The sequence below is a fragment of the Pholis gunnellus genome (genome assembly GCF_910591455.1).
Source record: "Pholis gunnellus genome assembly, chromosome: 18".
Classification (NCBI taxonomy): Eukaryota; Metazoa; Chordata; class Actinopteri; order Perciformes; family Pholidae; genus Pholis; species Pholis gunnellus.
This window is the reverse complement of record NC_136545.1, coordinates 4647875-4668789: the sequence shown is the minus strand read 5'-3', so window position 1 is coordinate 4668789 and position 20915 is coordinate 4647875. Positions and strand designations below refer to the sequence as shown.

At 42.8% G+C, this 20915-nt stretch overlaps 1 protein-coding gene across 1 annotated transcript in view; it reads left to right on the top strand.

Moving 5' to 3' along the window:
* LOC306710623 (leucine-rich repeat transmembrane neuronal protein 4) overlaps positions 1-20696 on the top strand; it is a gene marked incomplete at both ends in the record, with an annotated part of 90649 nt that extends 69953 nt beyond the window's left edge. The window contains one exon of the mRNA XM_079179265.1: positions 20373-20696. Within this exon, the coding sequence (XP_079035391.1) occupies positions 20373-20696 (324 nt within the window). The remainder of the gene's footprint in view (positions 1-20372) is intronic.
* Between the last annotated feature and the right edge of the window lie 219 nt (positions 20697-20915).

Sequence of the window (20915 nt, the reverse complement as noted above, 5' to 3'; positions counted from 1 at the left end):
GAAGTTATTTGTCACGGTGGTTGTCTTTCAAAGAACATGAAAGAAACACACTAGAAAATCAGAGTGCAGTAACATTTCAGCATTTCAGTATAACCACCTGTACAGACTTCAACTGAGATGTTCTGGGATATATATGTACACATATTGTTATTGAGCCAAGAAGCATTGTAAAGTAGCATCACACGGTGAGGCATTTATCATGTTCCCAAGCAACATATGACCATTGCTGGAACGATATCATCCTAAATTTAAAAAAGACCTCTGTAGCACCTTTCAGCTGAAACCCCTGTGATTAAATCTAAACTTTGACACACAGAGACATGAACATGATGACAGTCAGAGTTCCCATTTTGCACCAATCAGAAGAGGGAAGGCTCCCCCCTTCACACTTTGAATGCATCGCATGGGAAAGATCCCCAGAGGATGAACCCTTTCAGGCACCACAAACAGATCTCAACAATGTCATAGCTAATCTTTAAGCAATTCATCAACTCTTTTTTTTTTTTTTTTTGTCTTGTACTTAGAATTGGTTTTATTCTTTGCAGTAACTGTGAGTCATTCCTGTTGTTTGGCTGTTTTGCATTCTCTTCCAGTCTTTTTAAGTGTTTCAATCTTGATACGTGTCTGTAAAGCACTTTGCGACTTGGTTTTAAAAAGTACTTTAGTCAAGTAAAGCTCATTATAATTTCAGTTAGCCAGTCCATTATCGGAACTTTGGTTTTGGTTATACCAGGGCTGAGTAATGACCTGGCAGAACCAGTTTTTTTAACAAAAAAAAGAAATAAGCACACTCAATATTCACTCCTTCCAAACATAACAGTGTCGGAAGGAAATAAAACTAGCATGTGGGCATGCAAATCGCTTTTCTACTATAATTAAGATAGCAATTGTTTGAACAACATAGGCCGTGGGTGCCAGATCAAAACGCTGGTTGCAGTTTTTCAACATGACGGTTCTAGTATCCTGCTGCTAGCTGAGCTGTTAGATTGAAGGGGGGGGGGACTTTGAAATTGTTAACGCAGAGTGCAGAGCAGAAGGAGATGTAGCCGGCCAAAATCTGCTGGAGCCAACGGAGGCATTATCTGGAGTCAAACATCTGGTGAGTTAGACTATTGTTAGGCTGCCAATATATTTTACTGGTTGTCTTTATTTTGTTTCTTCCTTTCACTGAATATTGGACTCAGGGGCAGTCATGTGGGCCACTGCTGATATGATGGAGGTGCATCCCACACCACAGCTAGGACAAAATGTGTACAAACCTCCAGTAACATTTGATGGTTTTGCAAATCGTATCTACTTATTTTACTTTTGTAAATGGTTTTGTCAGCAATACGTTTTTCAGGTGAAGTCAGCATTGTGGCCAGGATTCCACTATCGTTAAATGTATAAAATGAGTCATACTTTCTTTCAAATTCAGCCACTGTAAGTATTCATTAAATCCAAGTATTGCCTGGTGACTTAAACACTTCTTCTTAGGCATGTTTATTTTGTTGGAAACTCAGAATTCTTGACGTTTTATCGCATTGCTGCGTCGAACTTTTCTGTGTATTTATTTGAGTTTGGAGCCCCGCTACATAAAAACCCAACATATAGCTTTAGTACGGAGCGTGCTCGTTATCCATGTCCCTCACATTTTGTAACAAGTCATAAGGAGCTTTGTCTCATCTTGATCAAACAGCTGCAACATTTGTTTCAAGTCTCTTTGAGTTAACATTCTGCTGCTGAACATAGTAGCTCTCGTCTGAACTGCCTCCCCAAGATAAACACAAAGCCAAATCATTCTGCTAATATTAAGACCTGATGTCTCATTTTACAATTCAACAGAACCCTCGCTCTGGAAGCATGCCACAGAGAAATGTGAGCATTTACACGACTTGCAATGCATAAACAGTGTAATAATGACAGCCACTCTGCGGTGCCCCATTCCGTGATTTCAAACAGCATTACACAGCCACAAATGAGACAAATATTCGCACCAAGATGGCAGTGAAAATCCTCTTAACAATGTTGTGTCATTTATTTTTGTTTCTCAAGACAACATATTTTGTAAGAACTTGCAGTTTCCAGCGTCACTGCCATTAAAGTAAAATAAAGAAATTTAAAAAAGTGTGGTGGTTGATATTGCACGTCGACAAGGCATGAGCGACACCGCAGAGAAAATAACCAATTGTTCCCAAAATACCGAGCCTTAATTGAGTCGACTTTGCATCAGACGCTTGCGAGAACTTTTTGATGCGTGTCTGGAGGTGTCGCCATGGAAACGGCGCTCTTAATGCCCAGGACATGACCGAGCAATCAGACCACTTAGGCCGGCGAGTCTGAGGAAGGTGCTTCTTTGGCTCCCTCTCCCTCCCCTGTAATTCGGTTACCACTAGGCTGTCATTTAGCTCCGGTAGACTGACAGGGCTTTAAAAGTAAAGGAAGAAACTGCAATTACCCCGGGAGGACTGCAATAAAAAAGGCTGGAGCCATCAGGCCACTTTCATGTCTACTCCGACACACGAGAAGTGAAGGAACGGCTCCGCGTTCCGCATCACTGAGACCGAAGAAAGCGTCTTCAATCTTTTGATTCCTTTCTTCTTCTTTTTTTTTTGTTCTCCGTATAACAACTCGCCGCATTTTGAGGCCATTAGATGTGATAAGACTCGTAGCATCGTCGGTTGGACCGCATGTCATGTATATCAATGTGCTACACATCAAATGCAGCCAGTATCTGGCATTTGATAAGGAGCTGATTCAAATACAGAGATACGTCTGCCCTCAGGCAGTTCCTGACACATCCTGTCCAGTTGATGATATTTTCTGTAGCAGATTTGTTCTTTGGAGCCTTCACATCACAGACTGGACCTTTCTAACTTCTCGCCGTGTAGCCGTGTTTGACTTCAGTCTGCAGTCTATTCTTATCAGCGTTTAATCCGCGGTTGCAAGCCACGGCAGCAAGATACGCTTGGCAACCGATTAACGCGTCTCGTGTGAAAAACAACAACATTTTTGTGTCAGTACTCATTAAAACTAGAGCATACAAACATCATACACATCCTGTTCAAATGAGCAGACCTTACTCTTTATAGTGCTGGATGCGTTTGATGTCCGATGAAGACGAATCACCAGTAAATCAAGTTGAATCTCATCCAAAAAAAAGGCATTCCTTATTACCTCAGATCTGGCATGGTAGTCACATTTTCTTCAGTATCAGAAGTAATCAGGTTTATGTTCTTTGTACATAGAGTACAGTCACATGATTGGACCATAGTGCCGGAAACTGAAAACAGAATGACAGTAGGAGGGATAAACTGAACCCAAATCATATGAATACATTGTGTAAAATATATAAATTAACTAACTGTGAAACACTAACTGAATAAATGATTACAACTCAACTCATTATTATAAAAATGTTATTATGATTGTAACACATTTCATTTCATGTATTTTTTTTTTTTTGACAGCAGCTCTGTCACCATCCTTTCACGCTTAACGACTGCTGACGGATGCAGCCAAATGTCAAACTAATTCTGAATCAATTAACATGTTTTGTTATTTTTATTTTTTTTTCACAAGTAGTAACAATGCCTCCATAAAGGGAGTGAAGACTGAGGAGAAAAAATATTGGAGCAATAATTATCATAATTATCTAGCATTTTAGTCCAGAATCCCCCTTACAGACACTAGCTGGTGTGTAATTACCCAAACAAAGAGTTCACTTTCTAAGTGAGCACCAAACTAAAACAAAATTATCCTCAGATCACCTCATACTGCCGCAATAACACAAAAAGTAAAAGAAAAAAAATATACTTTTCTTATCATCGTGAGGGATAACTGTTCTGACAAGGACATCCAACTATGCTCTATTACAAGTCTGACGAGGTTTCAATAGGGTATGCAGCTAGGTATTAGTATTCCAGATCGGTATGAAGATGCCCTGAGACAGTTCGGCTGTATTAATGAATATCTGTATTTCTCCATAAACATGAGGTTTTGTCTGTGATGCCGTTGCGGGAAGATAACTGACTATACCAAGGACAAGAGGGATCCCCGAGGTCTTAAGTCCTTGGTCACCTCTCACCATCCGCGGTCCATTGTGAGTGCCGTTCCCACAGATTTACACTGTGGGGGGGATGTTTGATTTTGCAGTCAGGGCAGAGTGGGCCAGTTACTCTACATCTGTCAGCTTTAAATTCCGTCCGAGTACATACCAGGATACAAATTGAGCTCGTCTGCGTGCGCTTGGCTCAAAACCCGTGTTCAGTTGTTGGGTTCTGCCAATCGGTGAAATGTAATTTGGAGTAGAACTAGAGGGAAATGTTACGGGTCTGGTCCAGGAGAGGGAAATGTAAAATCTGAAAATGTACCATTTAAAAGACAAGGCGCCGTGTATGAATCTGTTTCAGGAGTGTACAAGACGGAATATGCGTCCAGCTGGACCGAGTGAGCGATTGATCGTCAAACTTGCAAGGACAGCAAAAAAGCAGTCAGATTTGCCACCGGCAAGCTGACTGCCACTATCAGCCAGAAGGACTCTGGAGTGCTAGTTTGGGCTCACACTTGACTTGGCCGGGAGCAAGGTGGTAAAAATGACACAGCTCGTCTTATTTATTGTCTCCGAGCACGAGAGATGTCTTTTCGAAAGACACGACGACGCCTACCAAAGTGTGTTTACTTGAGTCACTACTGTATCTGATGTTTCTTAACAATACGTCTGCTGCGGTCTGCAGTCTGCCAGCTCATTAGTCAGCTAGTCACTGGAGGACAGGCCTGCCGGGCTCGTCTCGAAGTTTACTTGAGCAGGGGGAATTAAATCATGACAATGATTTACCTCCAGATGAAACATCCGCAGCGTTGTCGACTTGAAACTTAAAAGTTTGAGGTTCCCTTCATCTTTTCTGTTTGGGAGGGTTTGAGGCTTTGCATAACACCTTAACTCCGAACCTTTTGAACAAAATAATAATGTGACAACAAAAGGATCGTTGAAAATGTCATGAAAGCTAAGGATTAAGACCAATTTTGTTACAACCTAACTAATGTACATGGGCGGGACAGTGTGTTGGTTTTGAAGAGCAGTCAGAATTGGCCAAAAATGATCTTAAATACGTTGGGAGGTAACAAATAATACCGGTCCATCTTTTGGGTGGTTAAGTCTCCAGTCTGATCTGAAGCTCACAGCTGATGATTTACGTTTTGTTTACATAAAGTAACGTAACGCTTCCTGTTAGGACACAGTGTTCTCTGCCAACAATATCGTTGTTGTTAGTCCTTGTTACATTTCATTTTCAATTGATAATGCTAGACACTGGCCCTTTAAGTGTCCAGCATCTGTAACTCATGTCCTGCAGCTCCTTCACAGTAAGGTAGTGCTTTTTGAATCAAGAGAACTCTGAAACTCGTTGTTCCTAAGCATTATATTTAATAAGTCCATTCATTTCATTTTTCAGCCATAAATTAAATGATTTAAGGACATGACAGGAGAAACCATCTGATTCCCGAGAATAGCTTCATTTTAAAGTTATTTAAAATCGTTTCAAACAAGCAAATCAAAGCATAGAGTAGACTCGTGCAGAATCATCAAAAAAAAGTACTCATTGGTTTGAATCAGACAAACGTGGGCGACTTGATGACCACATACTTAGCATGTAGAGCTCTGCATGTACTCATATAGTTGACTGTGTCTCTGAATCATTTGTGCGACCTGAGCTGAGCAACAGAAAGGAGAAGATGATGTACAGATGAGGGAAAGAGCAATAAAACGAGAGAAGAGAACAGCTCACAGGGAGCCTGGCGGTGCATGGAAACACATTGCTGTGGGCTCGGACCAACTGCTGTTCAAAGTTCAGTAGACTGGCGCATTTTGCTGTTAAAAAAATTCTGTCAGGTTTCAAACCCCCAGACCACCCAATTCTAGTTGTGCAACCTCATATGTTAACAGAAGTGCTTTGAAATCCTGCAGTGCCCCGTCTGAAACCACTCAGGTGGTGCGGGAGTCATTTTATGGTTTGGAGCTGAGAGTGTATAACTGCAATATTTTTAAAAAAGTTATGCGGGTCCAAGAGGACCATCACTCAAACTGATTTTCTATAGATCTTTCAGTCACCGACAACAGAGGAGCGATATTTATTATTCACATTGACACGTTGTTCATATTGTACATTGGTGTGACAGCCATCCAGCCATCCATCTGTCATACACACTTGTCTATTATCTGGTCATGGAGTTGTATGGACTTGTCCCAGCATGCATTGGGTGGAAGGCAGGGAAAAAATGATGTTCATGTTCTCACATTAACCGGGTGTGAACCAACAAAGTCAGTGAAAAATGCAGTTCTGTTGTTCAAAAACATATCAGTCCAATCTGGTGTATTTTCATTGTGCAGAACTTGTTACACTTCTACGCTGCGTTTATCTCCTATTGGGAGCGTTTACATGTGAATTTGAGCAAATTGCTATATTGCTGAAGTTATGATCAAAGTAGCACAAGTGTGACTGTTTGCTTCTGTAATAGCAGCCAGAAGCTTCCTGTGAATATGCATGTGTGATTGTGTACGAGCATGACAAGTGCCATTACTTACCGCGCCGTGTGTTTTTATATGCATGTATCTGTACGGTACTTGTATGCATATGCAAGTTTGTGTTCCCAGTGCCATCTGTGTGAGACAGAGAGTGGGCGGGGGGGGGACTACTAAAGGCAATTTGAATACTGTTGCTCTATTACAACAGCAATCACCAAGAGCCTCCTGATGAAATATTTATCAGGGATTTGAGGATTCAGGCGGTTTTAATTACCATTTGCCAGCCAGGCATCTCGCAAGGTTTACTGCGGCGCCGTCGGTCCTGTCAGTCATTGTTTGCTTGTCTCCTCTGCTTGCAGCGACATGTTTTGTTCTGTTTGCGTTACAAGATGAGGAACATGGTAAACGAACACAGGAAATTTATTGTGTTTTTTTTTGTCTGATTTCATAGCCAAAAGCTTGGTTTCTCTTAAATTACAGTAGCTTATAATATGGCACAGTACAACACACGTCAGTTAATTCCAGGGGACAGTTTCACAAAGTCAAACTTAAGATAGACATCTAACTGCATCTGTTGCACAAAGTTGTGTGCTAACAGCACAACAGCTAACATATACATAGCTAAAACATAAATAAAATAAAATAAAACGTCAACAAATGTCAAACAATCTGAGACACTGTGATTTCTTAATATGGCATTAATGGGACTTCTGCTGACTCATCAGTCGGGCTTTGGATAGTTTCTTTGGTCAAACGAAAACAGCCTAGTCTTATTCTAAGATCAATAATATTAAGATTGGCCGAACACTTAAGACCAGTCTAAAAGCTCCTTGTGAAAAAAAATCCACATTCCATTTTTCTCCAAGGGCTTTACAATCTTTAGCATATGACCCCATTCATCCTCAGACCCTCTATTAGGATGAAGATCGTTTCTCATTTGCAAAGAATCGCAGTTACAGAATTAAGATGCCACAAACCAGAAGATAGCAACACTATGGCGTAAGAAGAGACGACTGTGGGTCAAGCTGTAGATCAATGGAGATTGAAGGAGATGACAAAAGTGTTTTGGTAAACGATTGTTACAATACAATAAAGAGCATGCCATTCAATTATAATAACATTATTTAGGTGATGGTGTGATGCAGTTAATTTTAAACTAATGAATATGAATATATAGTCTTAGCTGGGAAATGAAATATCTTGTATCAAAGTAAATGAAGAGAGATGAAACGGGCACCGGACTGCACGTCTTGTCAAACAATGGAAAGATGATCAAAGGAGCTATTTGCCACAGATTCTCTGAATTCCACATGACTGCATTGCTTCGCCGCTGTCTGTTTTAGTTCCATTTGCACAACCTCTAATTGAAATTCAGACTAGAGATGTTCTGGCCCCTAAGGAACAGTCTGGTCAAGGTTTCTCAGTGAACAGGTTCTCTCTCGGGGGGATCTGCTCCGCCTTAGTCGTATGCAAAACTGTCCCCTCGGGGACTGCCTGCAGCGACCTGGATTTTCCCGTGATTACTTCAGCCCTATGGCTAATTACCTTTTTCAGATGAAAACATACGCCTCCTCATTAATTCAACACTCCACAATCTATCATAATTACTGCCAAATAAGTTGTTGTTATCGCTTTAATTTAAATTAGTGGCTGCGCCTTGCATGTGTGTGTGCGTAGTAAAGTAAAATAAAACACACCCAACGTAACCTTTTACTAGTTCAGAGTGTGTGTTGTAAAGCGTGCTAGCTCTAAAGATTCTACATTTAAGCTATACTTCTAAATCTAAGTTTTGTAAACCAGATATATGATATTAATGTTTTGTCAATAGCAGGACGATACATTTTTATATTAGTGTGTTATGGCATTACATTTGAAAAGGTCACAAAAATATTACGTCCCAGCCAGGACTTGTGATACTACCCAGAAGCAGCCCGGTTTTTCCGAATCGTTACTTACTTACAGCCACCGTTTCACAGCGATGGCTTTCCACAACCACGCCTTACAATGTTGTTACAATGTTGTCACAATGGCCATAGACTGTGTATACGAATGCTGTCATCATGACGTCACCCATTGGTTTGTGGACTACCGTTTTGAATCCTCATGTTCGGCAATTTGGCCGTCGCCATCTTGGCTTTTTGCAACCGGCGAACAGAGGCGACCCTATTTGGAATGTGGAGGAGTGACGTAGGGACGCAGTATACGGCTCTGGTAGCGGCAGTAAACTTAAAGTATACTCTGCTTTATGGTCTATTTGACTCTAAATGGGAGCACAATTTACAAAATGAACATCATGCTGTATTGAACTCATGTTTACAATGTTTACTGAGGTAATAAATCAAGTGAGAAGTAGTCATTTTCTCATAGACTTCTATACAACCACATGCTATAAGTTATCATTAAAAATAGATTATAGCCCTTCACTAATTAGTTTCCAGTAGCTTCTCTATCTGACGTTCTAATCAAAAGCCTGTCAATAATCTTACAAGGATAATACCCCTTATACCACCGTATTGCATCAGCAATCGTTTGTTCAATTAAGCTCATTAATGTCCTGTTTTCCTTTTAAATTGAGGAGTATTCCTACACGTCAGAACAGTCCGAGCTCCCTATACGTGTCCATCGCCCCTATTTTTGCTTTCCATCTTCCTCTTCAATCAAATAAGGTACCAACCGCTCAATCACTGCCTCACTGCTGTGTGCCAGAGGCCGACGAGTGGGTGGGGAGGAGCGCCTCGCCAAGCAATGATTAAAACAAACAGGCATTTCACACATTTAATTCCGAAACGGAACGTGTTGATTCGAGGAGCCGAATCTGCAGTGAACTTCGACTGTTCCTGATCCTCGTCTCAACTTTTAAAACGGTCACGCAAGGGTTGAGAGAGAAAGAGAGAGAGAGAGAGAGAGAGAGAGAGAGAGAGAGAAAATGATTAAGCGTGAACGCCACATGCTGCCCTGAGATGTTTGTTTTTTTGTGTTGTTAGTTTGCATTGGTGAATATCTAGCTTTGTTAAATAAAAAAGGCCATCTGTGTCCGAATGCTGTCGAGGCAGTGCGCGGTGAGTCAGGATGGGAAGCAGATAGGGAGAAGGTCTGCGTAACGGCTCTGGCTGCTGCCCAGCTCCCTTTGACATGTCTTATTAGTCAGGTCTTTAAAAGCCCCGGCATTGCCTTCCCAGGCACACTCCTGCCCAATATCCCTGATTAAAGTGCGACTGACGCTCCCGCTGTAGAGCCAAGTTGGCCACACAGCGTTTGTGTTGGGTCATGCTCATTACTCAGAGCACACTGCCAGTGCCGCCGCGACTGGAGGCGGCACATAATGCGAGACACCGACCAGCCAAGAGATTTGGGGACTTTGAATTCCATGTGGGACGGCAGAAATGAAACGAAAATTGTTCTCCTTTGACACAACCGTCGTTCTGCCTTCTTAATATGAGCTTGGGCACCAGGGAATGTGTGAAGGAGATTTATTGTATAAGTGGAGCTGGAGGCAATTGAAATGTGTTTGTTCAGCGTGCTCTTACTTTGATCATTTGCATGCATATAGATAACATAAAAATAAAAGGACATAGATGGTGCACACGGTGCCTGCTATAGGGTTAATTTATTCTACACCACCCAGATTTAATGGAAGTGATGGCAACTAATAAATATAAAATACAATAATTGTTTAGTCCTCATGTTTTATCTCCTGTGATTAATATGTGCTATTCCTAAAAACTAGAGTGTTGATTTATTTTTGCATGCAGAGAAAGCAAAATACTTCATTCTTTTTTTTTGCCTAAGTTGCGCCTAAAGGTAATAAACACCCAGGGCAGCTTGCATGTAGCCTCAGAGGTAGACCCAGGGCAACAGAAGACAGGAAATCACTCGCTTCTGCTCGTCGAACTGATTGCTGAGAGAATCTGCAATTATGATAATCAATTCACCACCACAAAAAGCTTCCAGCTTTGAAATGTGAGAATGTACAGCTTTGTTTTTGTTGCTGTTTTATTTAATTACAAATGGAATATCTTTGAGCTTTGAACTGGTGGCCGGACAAAACAAGCTATTTTTGTAATATTTTTATGGGGGGGGGGGGGGGGGGGGGGGGGTTCTGATATATTAAACTAATAATCGAGGGAAAATAGTTAACAGTGATAATAATCAGTTGCAGCCCTAATCTGTACTGCAGAAGTGAGCCAACATGAGACTTTTAGAAAAAAACTAAACGTAACAACAGTAAGCATGTACTGTACACTGCTAGCTCTCCCATTGCTCACACATTCTCAGCCCCCGCGTTCATTAGTTGCTGTAATTGTGTGTTGTGCTGAATGCCTGTGTGTGTGTGTGTGTGTGTGTGTGTGTGTGAATGCAAACCAGGCTAAGCAACGTGTCGAGCATTGAGTAACATTTCACGGCCCATTTGCTGTGGTCAGTGGAAGCTCTACTGTACGTACCGTCGAGTGGGAGGAGGCTGTGATGAGCCGACGCTGGGCACCCATCGGTGCGTGAAGGGGGGGCCTCCATCCTTGTTCTCTCCTTCTCCGTCTTTTTTCCTCTCGCTTTCCCTTCCTCTAAACCAGCTCCCTAAGTGGAGTTCTGCATGTATTTACTAGTGTGTCCATCTAAATGTGTGTGTGTGTGTGTGTGTTGTGCCAGGGACCTGTAATCAAGAGTCACGGCACATAAAGGGACCTCCAGTCATTAAGGAATTAGTGGGAGGCTAACGGCTTGTTTAGAGAATCAATTAGTTTAAAATGTGGACATGTGGGCTCATTTTCACACACAGCTCTGCGAGGGGAATGTCAAGGTTGTACATTCTGCCTCTGAAGTTAACTGACCCTTTATGGCTCCGCGGCTATAGAAGTCCTGGGAGGCCTCTTGAATCCACTGGAAGTTTGTCTTCGAGACACAATGAAGCAGCAATTAGAGCGTCCTCGGCTTCCGCCATGTGATCTATTTCTGGGTGAATTGGAATATGTGGGCAGGGTACAATTTCAGGAAAGGATCGCTGGGGGGAGGGGGGCATTTGATCTTTTGAAAGCGGGCGTTAATTAATGAGCACGCGGCGACCCCTCAATTTGCGTTGTTGTATCGGGACGCTGAGGGAGGAGGAAGAGTGAATCAATTGCAGCCACTTCGACCGCAACGGGAGATGTGACACATGAGAGGAGACATGCGCACACACACACACACACACACACACACACACGCTTGCACACAAAGCTGTGAAGTCTTCCTCTTGGGATGCGCTGTCTGAAATCAAACCGATGGTGTTTAGCTTCACACCCCCTCAGACACGTCCACGCACACCGCTCTGCTGAAAACCTGACTGGTGGGCTCCGTGTCATTGACGCCCACCTGGCAACATCTGTGCTGACTACCCTCGCATGCTAGTGCTGCATGCATTTGGAAGACGGCGCGTGCAAACCACCACATGCACGCGGTGTCATGCGTGCACACTCACACAGTGGCGCTGTTTGCAGAGGACGTGTGATATAGTTGTTTCAGTTTTGAGAGTGAACTTGTGAGTTTATGATTTCACAAAGCATGATGAATCATTTGATGAGCAAAAGACATCTGTATATACATATTTACACACCTTGAATATATGCTACTAACATACGGCATTTTGCAAGCTGGAGCTGTTTAGGATGCATCACTCTGTCACTTGTTTCACTGAACTATAGTCTGCTGACACAGGTACTGAACAATGCTGTATTCTTAAATCTCTTTTGTCATGTGTTCAGTTTTGTACCGTACATGACTACAAGTTGGAATTAACCACCATCACATCCACCAGTACTACTTCTACCACCACTAGCAGTGCTACTACTACCACGACTAGTACTACGACTATCACCACCACATTCACCACTAATACTACTACCACCACTACCATGACCACTATTACTACTACCATCACCACATCCACCACTATTACTACTACCCCCACTACCAGTACTACTACCTCCACTATCACCACATCCATTTTCACTACTAATACTACTACCATCACCACTAAAGTACTACTACTCTCACCAATAAGACCACCACAACTATTGTTACACCCACCAATACCAGTACTACTACTACGACTACCATCACATCCACCACTACTTCTACCACCCCTTACTTCTCTATACCACCACTACCAGAACTACTACTGTCACCACCACCAATGCTACCACTACTTATACTACTACCACCAATACAACTATTACTACTACCACCACCATCACTAACAGTACTACCACTGCCACCAATACTATTGCTAAAACCACCACTAGTACCAGCATATCCAGCACTAGTACTTCTACCACCCCTTAAGAGTACTACTGCTACCATCACATCCACCTCCACCACTACTACTACCACCACACCCAATACTACTACTACCACCACTACCAATACTGCTACTACCAACACATCCACCACTACTACTACCACCACTACCAATACTGCTACTACCACCACCTCCACCACTACTACTACCACCACACCCAATACTACTACTACCACCACCTCCACCACTACTACTACCACCACTACTGCTACTACCAACACATCCACCACTACTACTACCACCACACCCAATACTACTACCACCACTACCAATACTGCTACTACCAACACATCCACCACTATTATTGCTACTACCACCACTGCCAGTACCACTACTACCACCACCACCACCACTACTAGTCTCAGGTGGAGCTGGTCGTCCTGTGTGTTAGTGTGTGTGAATATTAATTAGTAGTATGCTACTAACGTGAATGTTTTAGAATATATATATAGTTAACAATCTGTACCATTACTTTCTGATCACACATTCAATTTAAATGTATTATAAAGCAATGTAATACTAACTTGTTATTTCATTAAGCAATATGCAAGTAAAAGCGAAGACAAGATAGTAGTGGAAGAGGAAATCATTTTGTTGTGGGTGTAAAAAGCATGGAAGAAACAAAACCCAGAGCTCAGTGGGAGCTGAGATGTATCCCCAGTGGCAGCAAGTACTTAGTACAACATGGTGATACTGAAACAGTTTCAACAACATAAACACTGGACCTTTACATCAAATATGCATCACAGCCTACTTAGATGGACAAAAGTGATTCTTGGTAATATATCTCTAGACTTCTACAAAGAGGACTAGAGGGATGAGAATTAGACAAAGAAAATCAGAGAGTTATTTCCAGTAACTGTTTATTTCAATAATTCCCCAAAATGAAGAGTAAGCCTTGAAATGTGTTTATATTTATCAATGCAATATAGATGATATGCATGCTGAAAACAATGTTATAGAAGAATAACAGTCTTAAGAGTGATTTTTAACAATGTAAAAAAAATATTTTTGGGGAAATACAGTGTGATGTCCACAGAGGCAGACAAAAAAGAACTGCGAATAAAATGAAAGTTACATTCAAGTGGGAGTCTGTTGCACCTCCTCTTCACCGTGTCGCCCTGCAGTGTGCCACAATACGGTGACTTGAGAGGATCGAAGTGTTTGGCCGGGAGAGCGGCAGACTTTTGAACCGTGATGCTCCTAAAGCCTGGGGAGACACTAACTGTGCCTGTGGCACAGTTAGTGTCTCCTTAGCTGCTCATGAAAGCGTAAATTAAAAAAAAGAAACACAACTTCGGAGGGCCGCTGGAACGCTGTGAAAGAATGAGTTTATGGGATTTGGGTCTTCTTTTAAGAGACTCCCCTTGTAAATTAGAGCTGCTCTGAGGAAGTAACGTAGAAATATCCACAGCTTGAGCAATTCTCTAATCAGGTTTTTGCAGTCTCTGGTTAATCAGGCAAGTGCGCAAGAGTCTGTGCAATAACAATTTTAGTTGAACAGCACCTTGAAATTGTACCAGCAACAAAATATCACACAGCTGATATTTAAACATACAAAAATCATAAAGAAAAATAAGTCTCTCAGATGAAAGCTAGTTTTGGAAAAAAAGATTTAAAAGATGGGCTGATCTGGGTGGCTTAATGTCCTTGGGCAGGTTGCTTCAATGCTTTGGAGACAAAATGGCTCTAAGGTCGCTCTAGTGTGTTCAGGCATTCGGAGATAAAGAGGCAGGATGCCAGTCATTGTCAGCCGGAGCACAACTAGGTACAGGTGGCAGAGATCCAAAGAAGCAAAAAAAAAAAATCATCCAGCGTTGCAGCATTTCAAGTTGAGTTTTACTTTCCTATCCGTCTTTCTGACAGGTGGATGCTGCAGTAAACAACACTGCATATAGGATGATGCACTCGCACTAAGGCTCTCACACACGATACACATGATCAGCTTTGTAAGTAAGCCATTATTGTCCTATAGAGGTGCTAAACCTAAATTCAGCATTGCTCACCTGCTCAGATTGTGTCCAAAGGTCAATCCATTTCAACTTTGACCTTTTATCACTGGTGACCTTTCAATGCATGCTTGCAATGACTTTATTTTTTTATTTTTGTTGTTCGTGGAGTCGGTGGAACATGCAGGTAGGAAGATGAGGCGGTGTGAGTGGCGGCGGCTGGGCGGCGACGTGGCACAGGAATCTTGAGGCAGAGAGAAAACACAAGTTAGTTTCAAAAACCAGAGAAACGAAGTTCGTCACTTCTCCAAAGAGGAAAAAACTCAGAGGGGCCGAGGTTGTAGCTACCGCTGAGCTGACGGAACAATCTGGCGATGAGAGTGAAGGCAGCCGGGGTACTTGAGCTGTCGGTGATGATGGTCTGATTGTTGGCAGGTGTGGAGATGAGCCCAGGTGCCGGATGATTGAAGCCACGCCCATGCCACACACACACACACACACACAGAACAGAGGGTAGATGCCGAGACGAGCTGAGGTCACAGAGGAGCCTTGACAACTATAGCCCAAAGTTCTTTGCTCTAAGTGTTCTTGAAGTTATATTGTCTCCTCCCCTTTTCTTTGCTGATCCGAAAAATGATCCGAACCGTGACTCAAAAACCGTGATCCGAACCGAACCGGGAGTTTTGTGATCCGTTGCACCCCTACTCAGAGGGAAGACTGCCTTGCTTGGGCCCTCTTCTGTCTTAAAGAGCCAGTGTGTAGCCTTTAGGTTGATCTATTGACAGAAATAGAATATTCCTAAGTATGTTTTCTTTCGTGTTTAATTATTCTGTGATACTTCACGGAATCCGCGATGTTGCATCGCAATGTTTTTACAGTAGCCCAGACTGGACAAACCAAACACTGGCTCTAGATAGGGCCATTAGGCTTTTATTTTCATCGTAGTTCTCGTACACGCTTTGCGTACATGAGAGGCTCCAATTAGTTGCAATCTGCCGCCAAATCCTGCACACTGACCTTTTGAAACTGAAATACATAATTAAAAAACGTGTCTGTGCCTTTCTGCTACCTGCTGCATAGTGACGTGACCGTATGCTACCCGTTTCCACTGCACTATACACTGTACTCCACCTTGCACAGCTCTTCCCCGTGACCAACACAGATAGGGGACTTTAAGTGATGTCGGATATTGCAAAGTAAAGACACCATATAAAGCAATCATTCCCTAAAGACATAACAACCCGGTTGAAGATGAACCAATTTGTCAAGCATCAGTAAATGCTATGTCAGACCTACTTTTTTTTTCCCCACACAGTGGCAACAGAGACGGGCGCCCATTCAGAGCTGAATATGTAAATGATGTGCTCAGTGCTAAACAAGCCTGAAAGCCACAGATTTAGTGAGGGAGCCAGCCTGCGTCATTGTGTCTTTATGCTCGGATGGAAGGAGCGTCTAGACCTTGTGACTGCCAGAAGGTTCCTGCCGGAGGGTCTCGAGTTGCACTCACAGGGGCTCACCGGTACAAAAATAGAAGAATATAAAGTGTCCGAACAAAGTGTGCTGATCGTTGAAGTGCTCGATTCAGTTCTGAGTCGCAGTTATAGGCTGTAAGGATGCTGCAAACAGAATAATATGAGCTATTACACCACCCTTCTCTCCTCGAATTGATGCAAAAACCACCCTCTGAATGCGATTAAGCATACATGTACACAGCCAACATGTCCAAGAGACCAGAAATCTAATTATTGATAGATGAAATATTACAATTTAGAAAGACCTTTTTTTTCATGTGGTAGGCACTTAACATTTATCTGGCAGGAAGAGGATGTCATTGGAGGATAAAGGGTCAGAAGAGCCGAGATGAATATCTCAGTGAATAGTAATGGACGGATCACATACTGAAAGAAGGATTGGCTCTGTGATGTTTTCACTTTGTGGGGAAAAAAAACAGCAAAAACTTCTCAACAGTGTTTACCTTTTAGATAAGCCCCCAACTTCATCCATTCCCACCCACACCACGTCTTTCTTTTATAGAACATTTGGAAAATAAATTGAATTGTCTATGCTGTATATTTGTTAGTCTGACCAGATGTTATCTGTTCCCATATTTGGCTGTCTCCACAGTAAACAGACGATCCAGTGTGAGGAATTAATAATTTCCTAATGCTGAGAGGCACAAAGAGAGGCCGATGGCATTCCTAATGAGCTAGCGGTTCCTCATAACTACACGGTTTGGCCGGTGAATATCAATAAGCACCTTTTGTTCACGGAAACCACCATTAATGAGCGTTTTTTGCATCACTGGCTCCGTCCGACAAGCCAAGTCAGGTTGTCTGATATCGACGTTGCATGTTCTTTTTAGAGCTGCACTGAATGTTGAAACGTTCTCTTACAGGATCTTTAGCGTTTTTCTCTCTGTTTCTGTCACGCTCAGCCCCTTCTCCCTTCCGCAGGCGTCCACGTACAAATACGCAACAACACACTTAAATCACTCTCTGCACGATGGGCCAGATTTGTGCCCCGACAATGTGATGGAATCCACTGAAATGGTCAGGACTTAATATGGGTTAATTAATCCGTTGGACCTGTGAGCAGGGCTGAGGTGATGGTGGTGGTGGTGGTGGTGGTGGAGTCAGGGTTGGTGAAGGGTTTAAACTGAAAGGGGAATGAGGGGAGTAATCCACTGAGTGCCTGTAATGTAATGAGTCAGCCACGTTTAATGGGACTCCATTTGAGGGGGAACGAGGTATGAACTGAAGGAAGGCGGTGGCTCTGGAGGTGCGTAGTTGGAGCTGACAGAAAAGGCTGGGTTGGAGGTTTTAAAGCTGGAAATTTAACTCCAGTTTCATACATTATCTCCGGACCAGACGAGCAGGCTCTCAGCAGCTGTTTTATCGTAGAATACACCACTACAACTTTGCTGAATTGTGATGCAGCACTGCTTCGTTGAAGCGCGTTGCAGTAAAGGCTTGAGGCAACAAATAACACTTTTTTTTTTCTTTTTTTTTTAATCTGAAACAGAACTGGTGTTAATGCGTTCAGAGTGGCTTTATCTCAACCCCGCGGTTCAGGGTAATTCTTGAACCGCCGAGTTGCATTAGCCCAGACTGTTTCCATTTGACTTTGAAATCTGTGCACGCTTACACACACACACAAACACACACTATTCCCCCTTCCCAGCCAGCATATATCTGCATTTCATTGACACAGTCGGCCCTCTTTTCACAAATCCTGGCATGAATTCTCTCAAGTTCCCTGAAATAGGATTGCTCCACTCCGAATGCCATTATATGATAAGTATGATAAATGTACAAGGATATTGGTGACACGTTTTCTGGGTCGCACGTAGCAGTGATTCTCTTTTTTTCTCAGTCCACTTGGTTGACTTTGCTTTGTTCCTCTGGGACATAATTTGTAGTTCCTTCGTGATCACTATTAGAGTATCAGTTCACCAAATTCAAAATGATATTTTCTTACCTTTGGTAGCTACATGGCAGCTAGTTTTGACGTAGTTTCAAGGTTTTGAGATCAGTGCATCTAGAATAACTATTCTTCAATGAAAACTGTTCAAACCAATGTGTGTCTATGAACCAGGTAAACCAGAGGATCTGTTGCTTGAGAGCTCTTCGAATGTAATTTTTCAATGATTTGGAAAAGTACTAGTGAAATTCAGTGACAGCCCTAGACTGTATAGGTGGACGTGGTCACCGTCACGTCACCCATCGGTTTGTGGAATAACGATTTGAAGCCTGGAGTTTGGCATTTTTGTCTGTTGCCATCTTGTTTTTTGGCCGTCGCCATCTTGGTTTTGGCCAGAAATGACAGGAGAAGGGTCAGTAAAACCAAACTCTGAACGACACACTTTAGGCGATCAAAAGGCTGCAATTTAACTGCTAGCGACCTGTCAATCACAAGGTGGCCATGCCCATAAGCATGCCCTACTTTATAGTCTATTTAACTCTAAATGGACCATAATTTACTAAATGAACATCATGCTGTATTGATGAAGACTTGAAACTAGAGATTAAGACCATAAACTCATGTTTACTGAGGGAATAACTCAAGTAAGAAGTAGTCATCTTTGCTTTTTTGTAAATAAGGCGACCTGATTTATAGGGAAACTCACTTGTGAATGAATATATATATATATATATATATATATATATACACACACACATACTATTTAATTTAATTTTTTTCTCAAGATCTAGTTACCATCAATGGTTAAGGGTTAAAAGGAAACTTCAAAGATGTGCAAGGGAGACGGTGCAGTTGTGGCACTTGCTCTGCCTCCAACGCCTCCTCAAGAGTCAGGAGTTATATTATTCATGTCTTCCTTGTTGGTGTCAGATCTGCAGCTCCCACTGTTGTCGTGCGTTTCTTGTCGCCTGCCTGTACAGACCTGATGATGTGTCGCTCTGCCAGACTGCGGCGTTTAATCCAGGTCAGCTGCCATCTTACCCTGCTGTTATCACAGCCTGTTAGAAATCTTTTAATTGGCCTCCTTTTTTTTTTTTCAAGCGAATAAGTTTGCGATTTAGTTGGGCAGACAGAGTGTCACGAGAGTCTCATCTGTTTTGTTTGGCACGGTATTAAGGTTTTGGGGGACGGAACACTCGACCAGACACATAGCCAGATGTGACGAGTGCTCCTGGCAGGGACACAAGTGACATGGCACCGGAGAGAGAGCTGCGGGCTTATTCGCTCCAGCTCTTGTACAAGCGGTTCATCCCAAAAGAGGTCATAGTCGTAATGCAGCGCGTGTGTCCGTGTGTCATTCATACATATGTCTAAACATGCAAATGTGCATCTTCTTATTCAGTCAGCGTGCAGTGCAGGAAGTGTAGGAGTGAAATGCTTCGCAAGTCTGTAAAAAAAAAAAAAAAAAGCAGTTGTCGCAGATGCTTCGCAGCCCACATTTTTGGAGGGACTTTGAAGCAAATGGGTTTTCGGAAAAGCTGCAGGCTCAGGTGGTCACCATGTGAGGATGATTACAGAGGGCCAGCAGTTAACTGCCAAACTAACTGTGCTGTAGGCTTGGAGTCACACAGGCACAATGAAATGTTGTGTGACAAATTAACTGCATTGAGGGAAAAAAAAGAAACATCGTTTGAAAGTGTGCAATATTTATTTGAAAAGAAAAACAGCTCTGGCTGTTGTAGCTGCAGTACAACCAGGGCTGGCTGTTAGTTTACCATGATCACAAAACTACAGAACTTTTCTTTTTTTGGGGGGGGGGGGGACTGTTTCTCATATATTTTTTATAATATGATAGGACATCGTTTCTGGTGTTGCAATTCACCTTTTCATTATTACAAATGTGAATGTATTTTTTAAATGTTAAAAATGAAATGAATATTATGTAAAAAATGCAGAAATTGGAATAAAATCTGATTACATAAATTCTCTACGCAACAAAAGTATTATTGGGTTTTACTATGAACATCACTTTATTGGCTAACATACTTTTTTTTTCTCCCTGTCCCTTTTTGTTTCCTTGTCTCCTTCACTCTTGTACAATCCCACCCATCTGCCCACTACCCCGATGTCATCCTTTCCATCGCATCCTCCCTCTGTCTGTCTAAAACAGGTCCCCCACCAGTTGGGTGCGTTGACCTTCTACCGCTACGAGCAGCCTATTGTGGACTACTGCCAGGCCCATCAACCCCTGCGGCTCAACATGGGCTATGAGGGACCCCCACAGGGCCTGGAGGGCCTGGAGGACCTGGGGCCGTGTGATAGGGGCACCATACAGACAGTGGCGCTGCCGGCCGTGCCCTCCGCTGCCAGCATAGGTGCCCCCGTGCCAGGGCCTCGCTCTCCTCCGCCGCCCCTCAGACCACCGACGGACGGTCCCAGCGGCGGTCCTTTCATCCCCGGCGAGCGCACCGGCACGCTCAAATTCGGACGCTAGCGGGCCGAGCTCGGGTTGCTGGAAGTGGGCCAAGGGCCTCTGAATCGACGTGACTTTGTAACGAAGGGGCAGGCGAGCTGGTTATTCAGTGGGGCCTTGTTTTCAGAACAAGAGTATGTGAACTAGAGGACAAAACATTTTTTATAATTCTGCCTGGAGGGATTTGGCATCTGAAACACACAGTCTCACTAATATACAGTAGAGGGTGAGACATCCTTG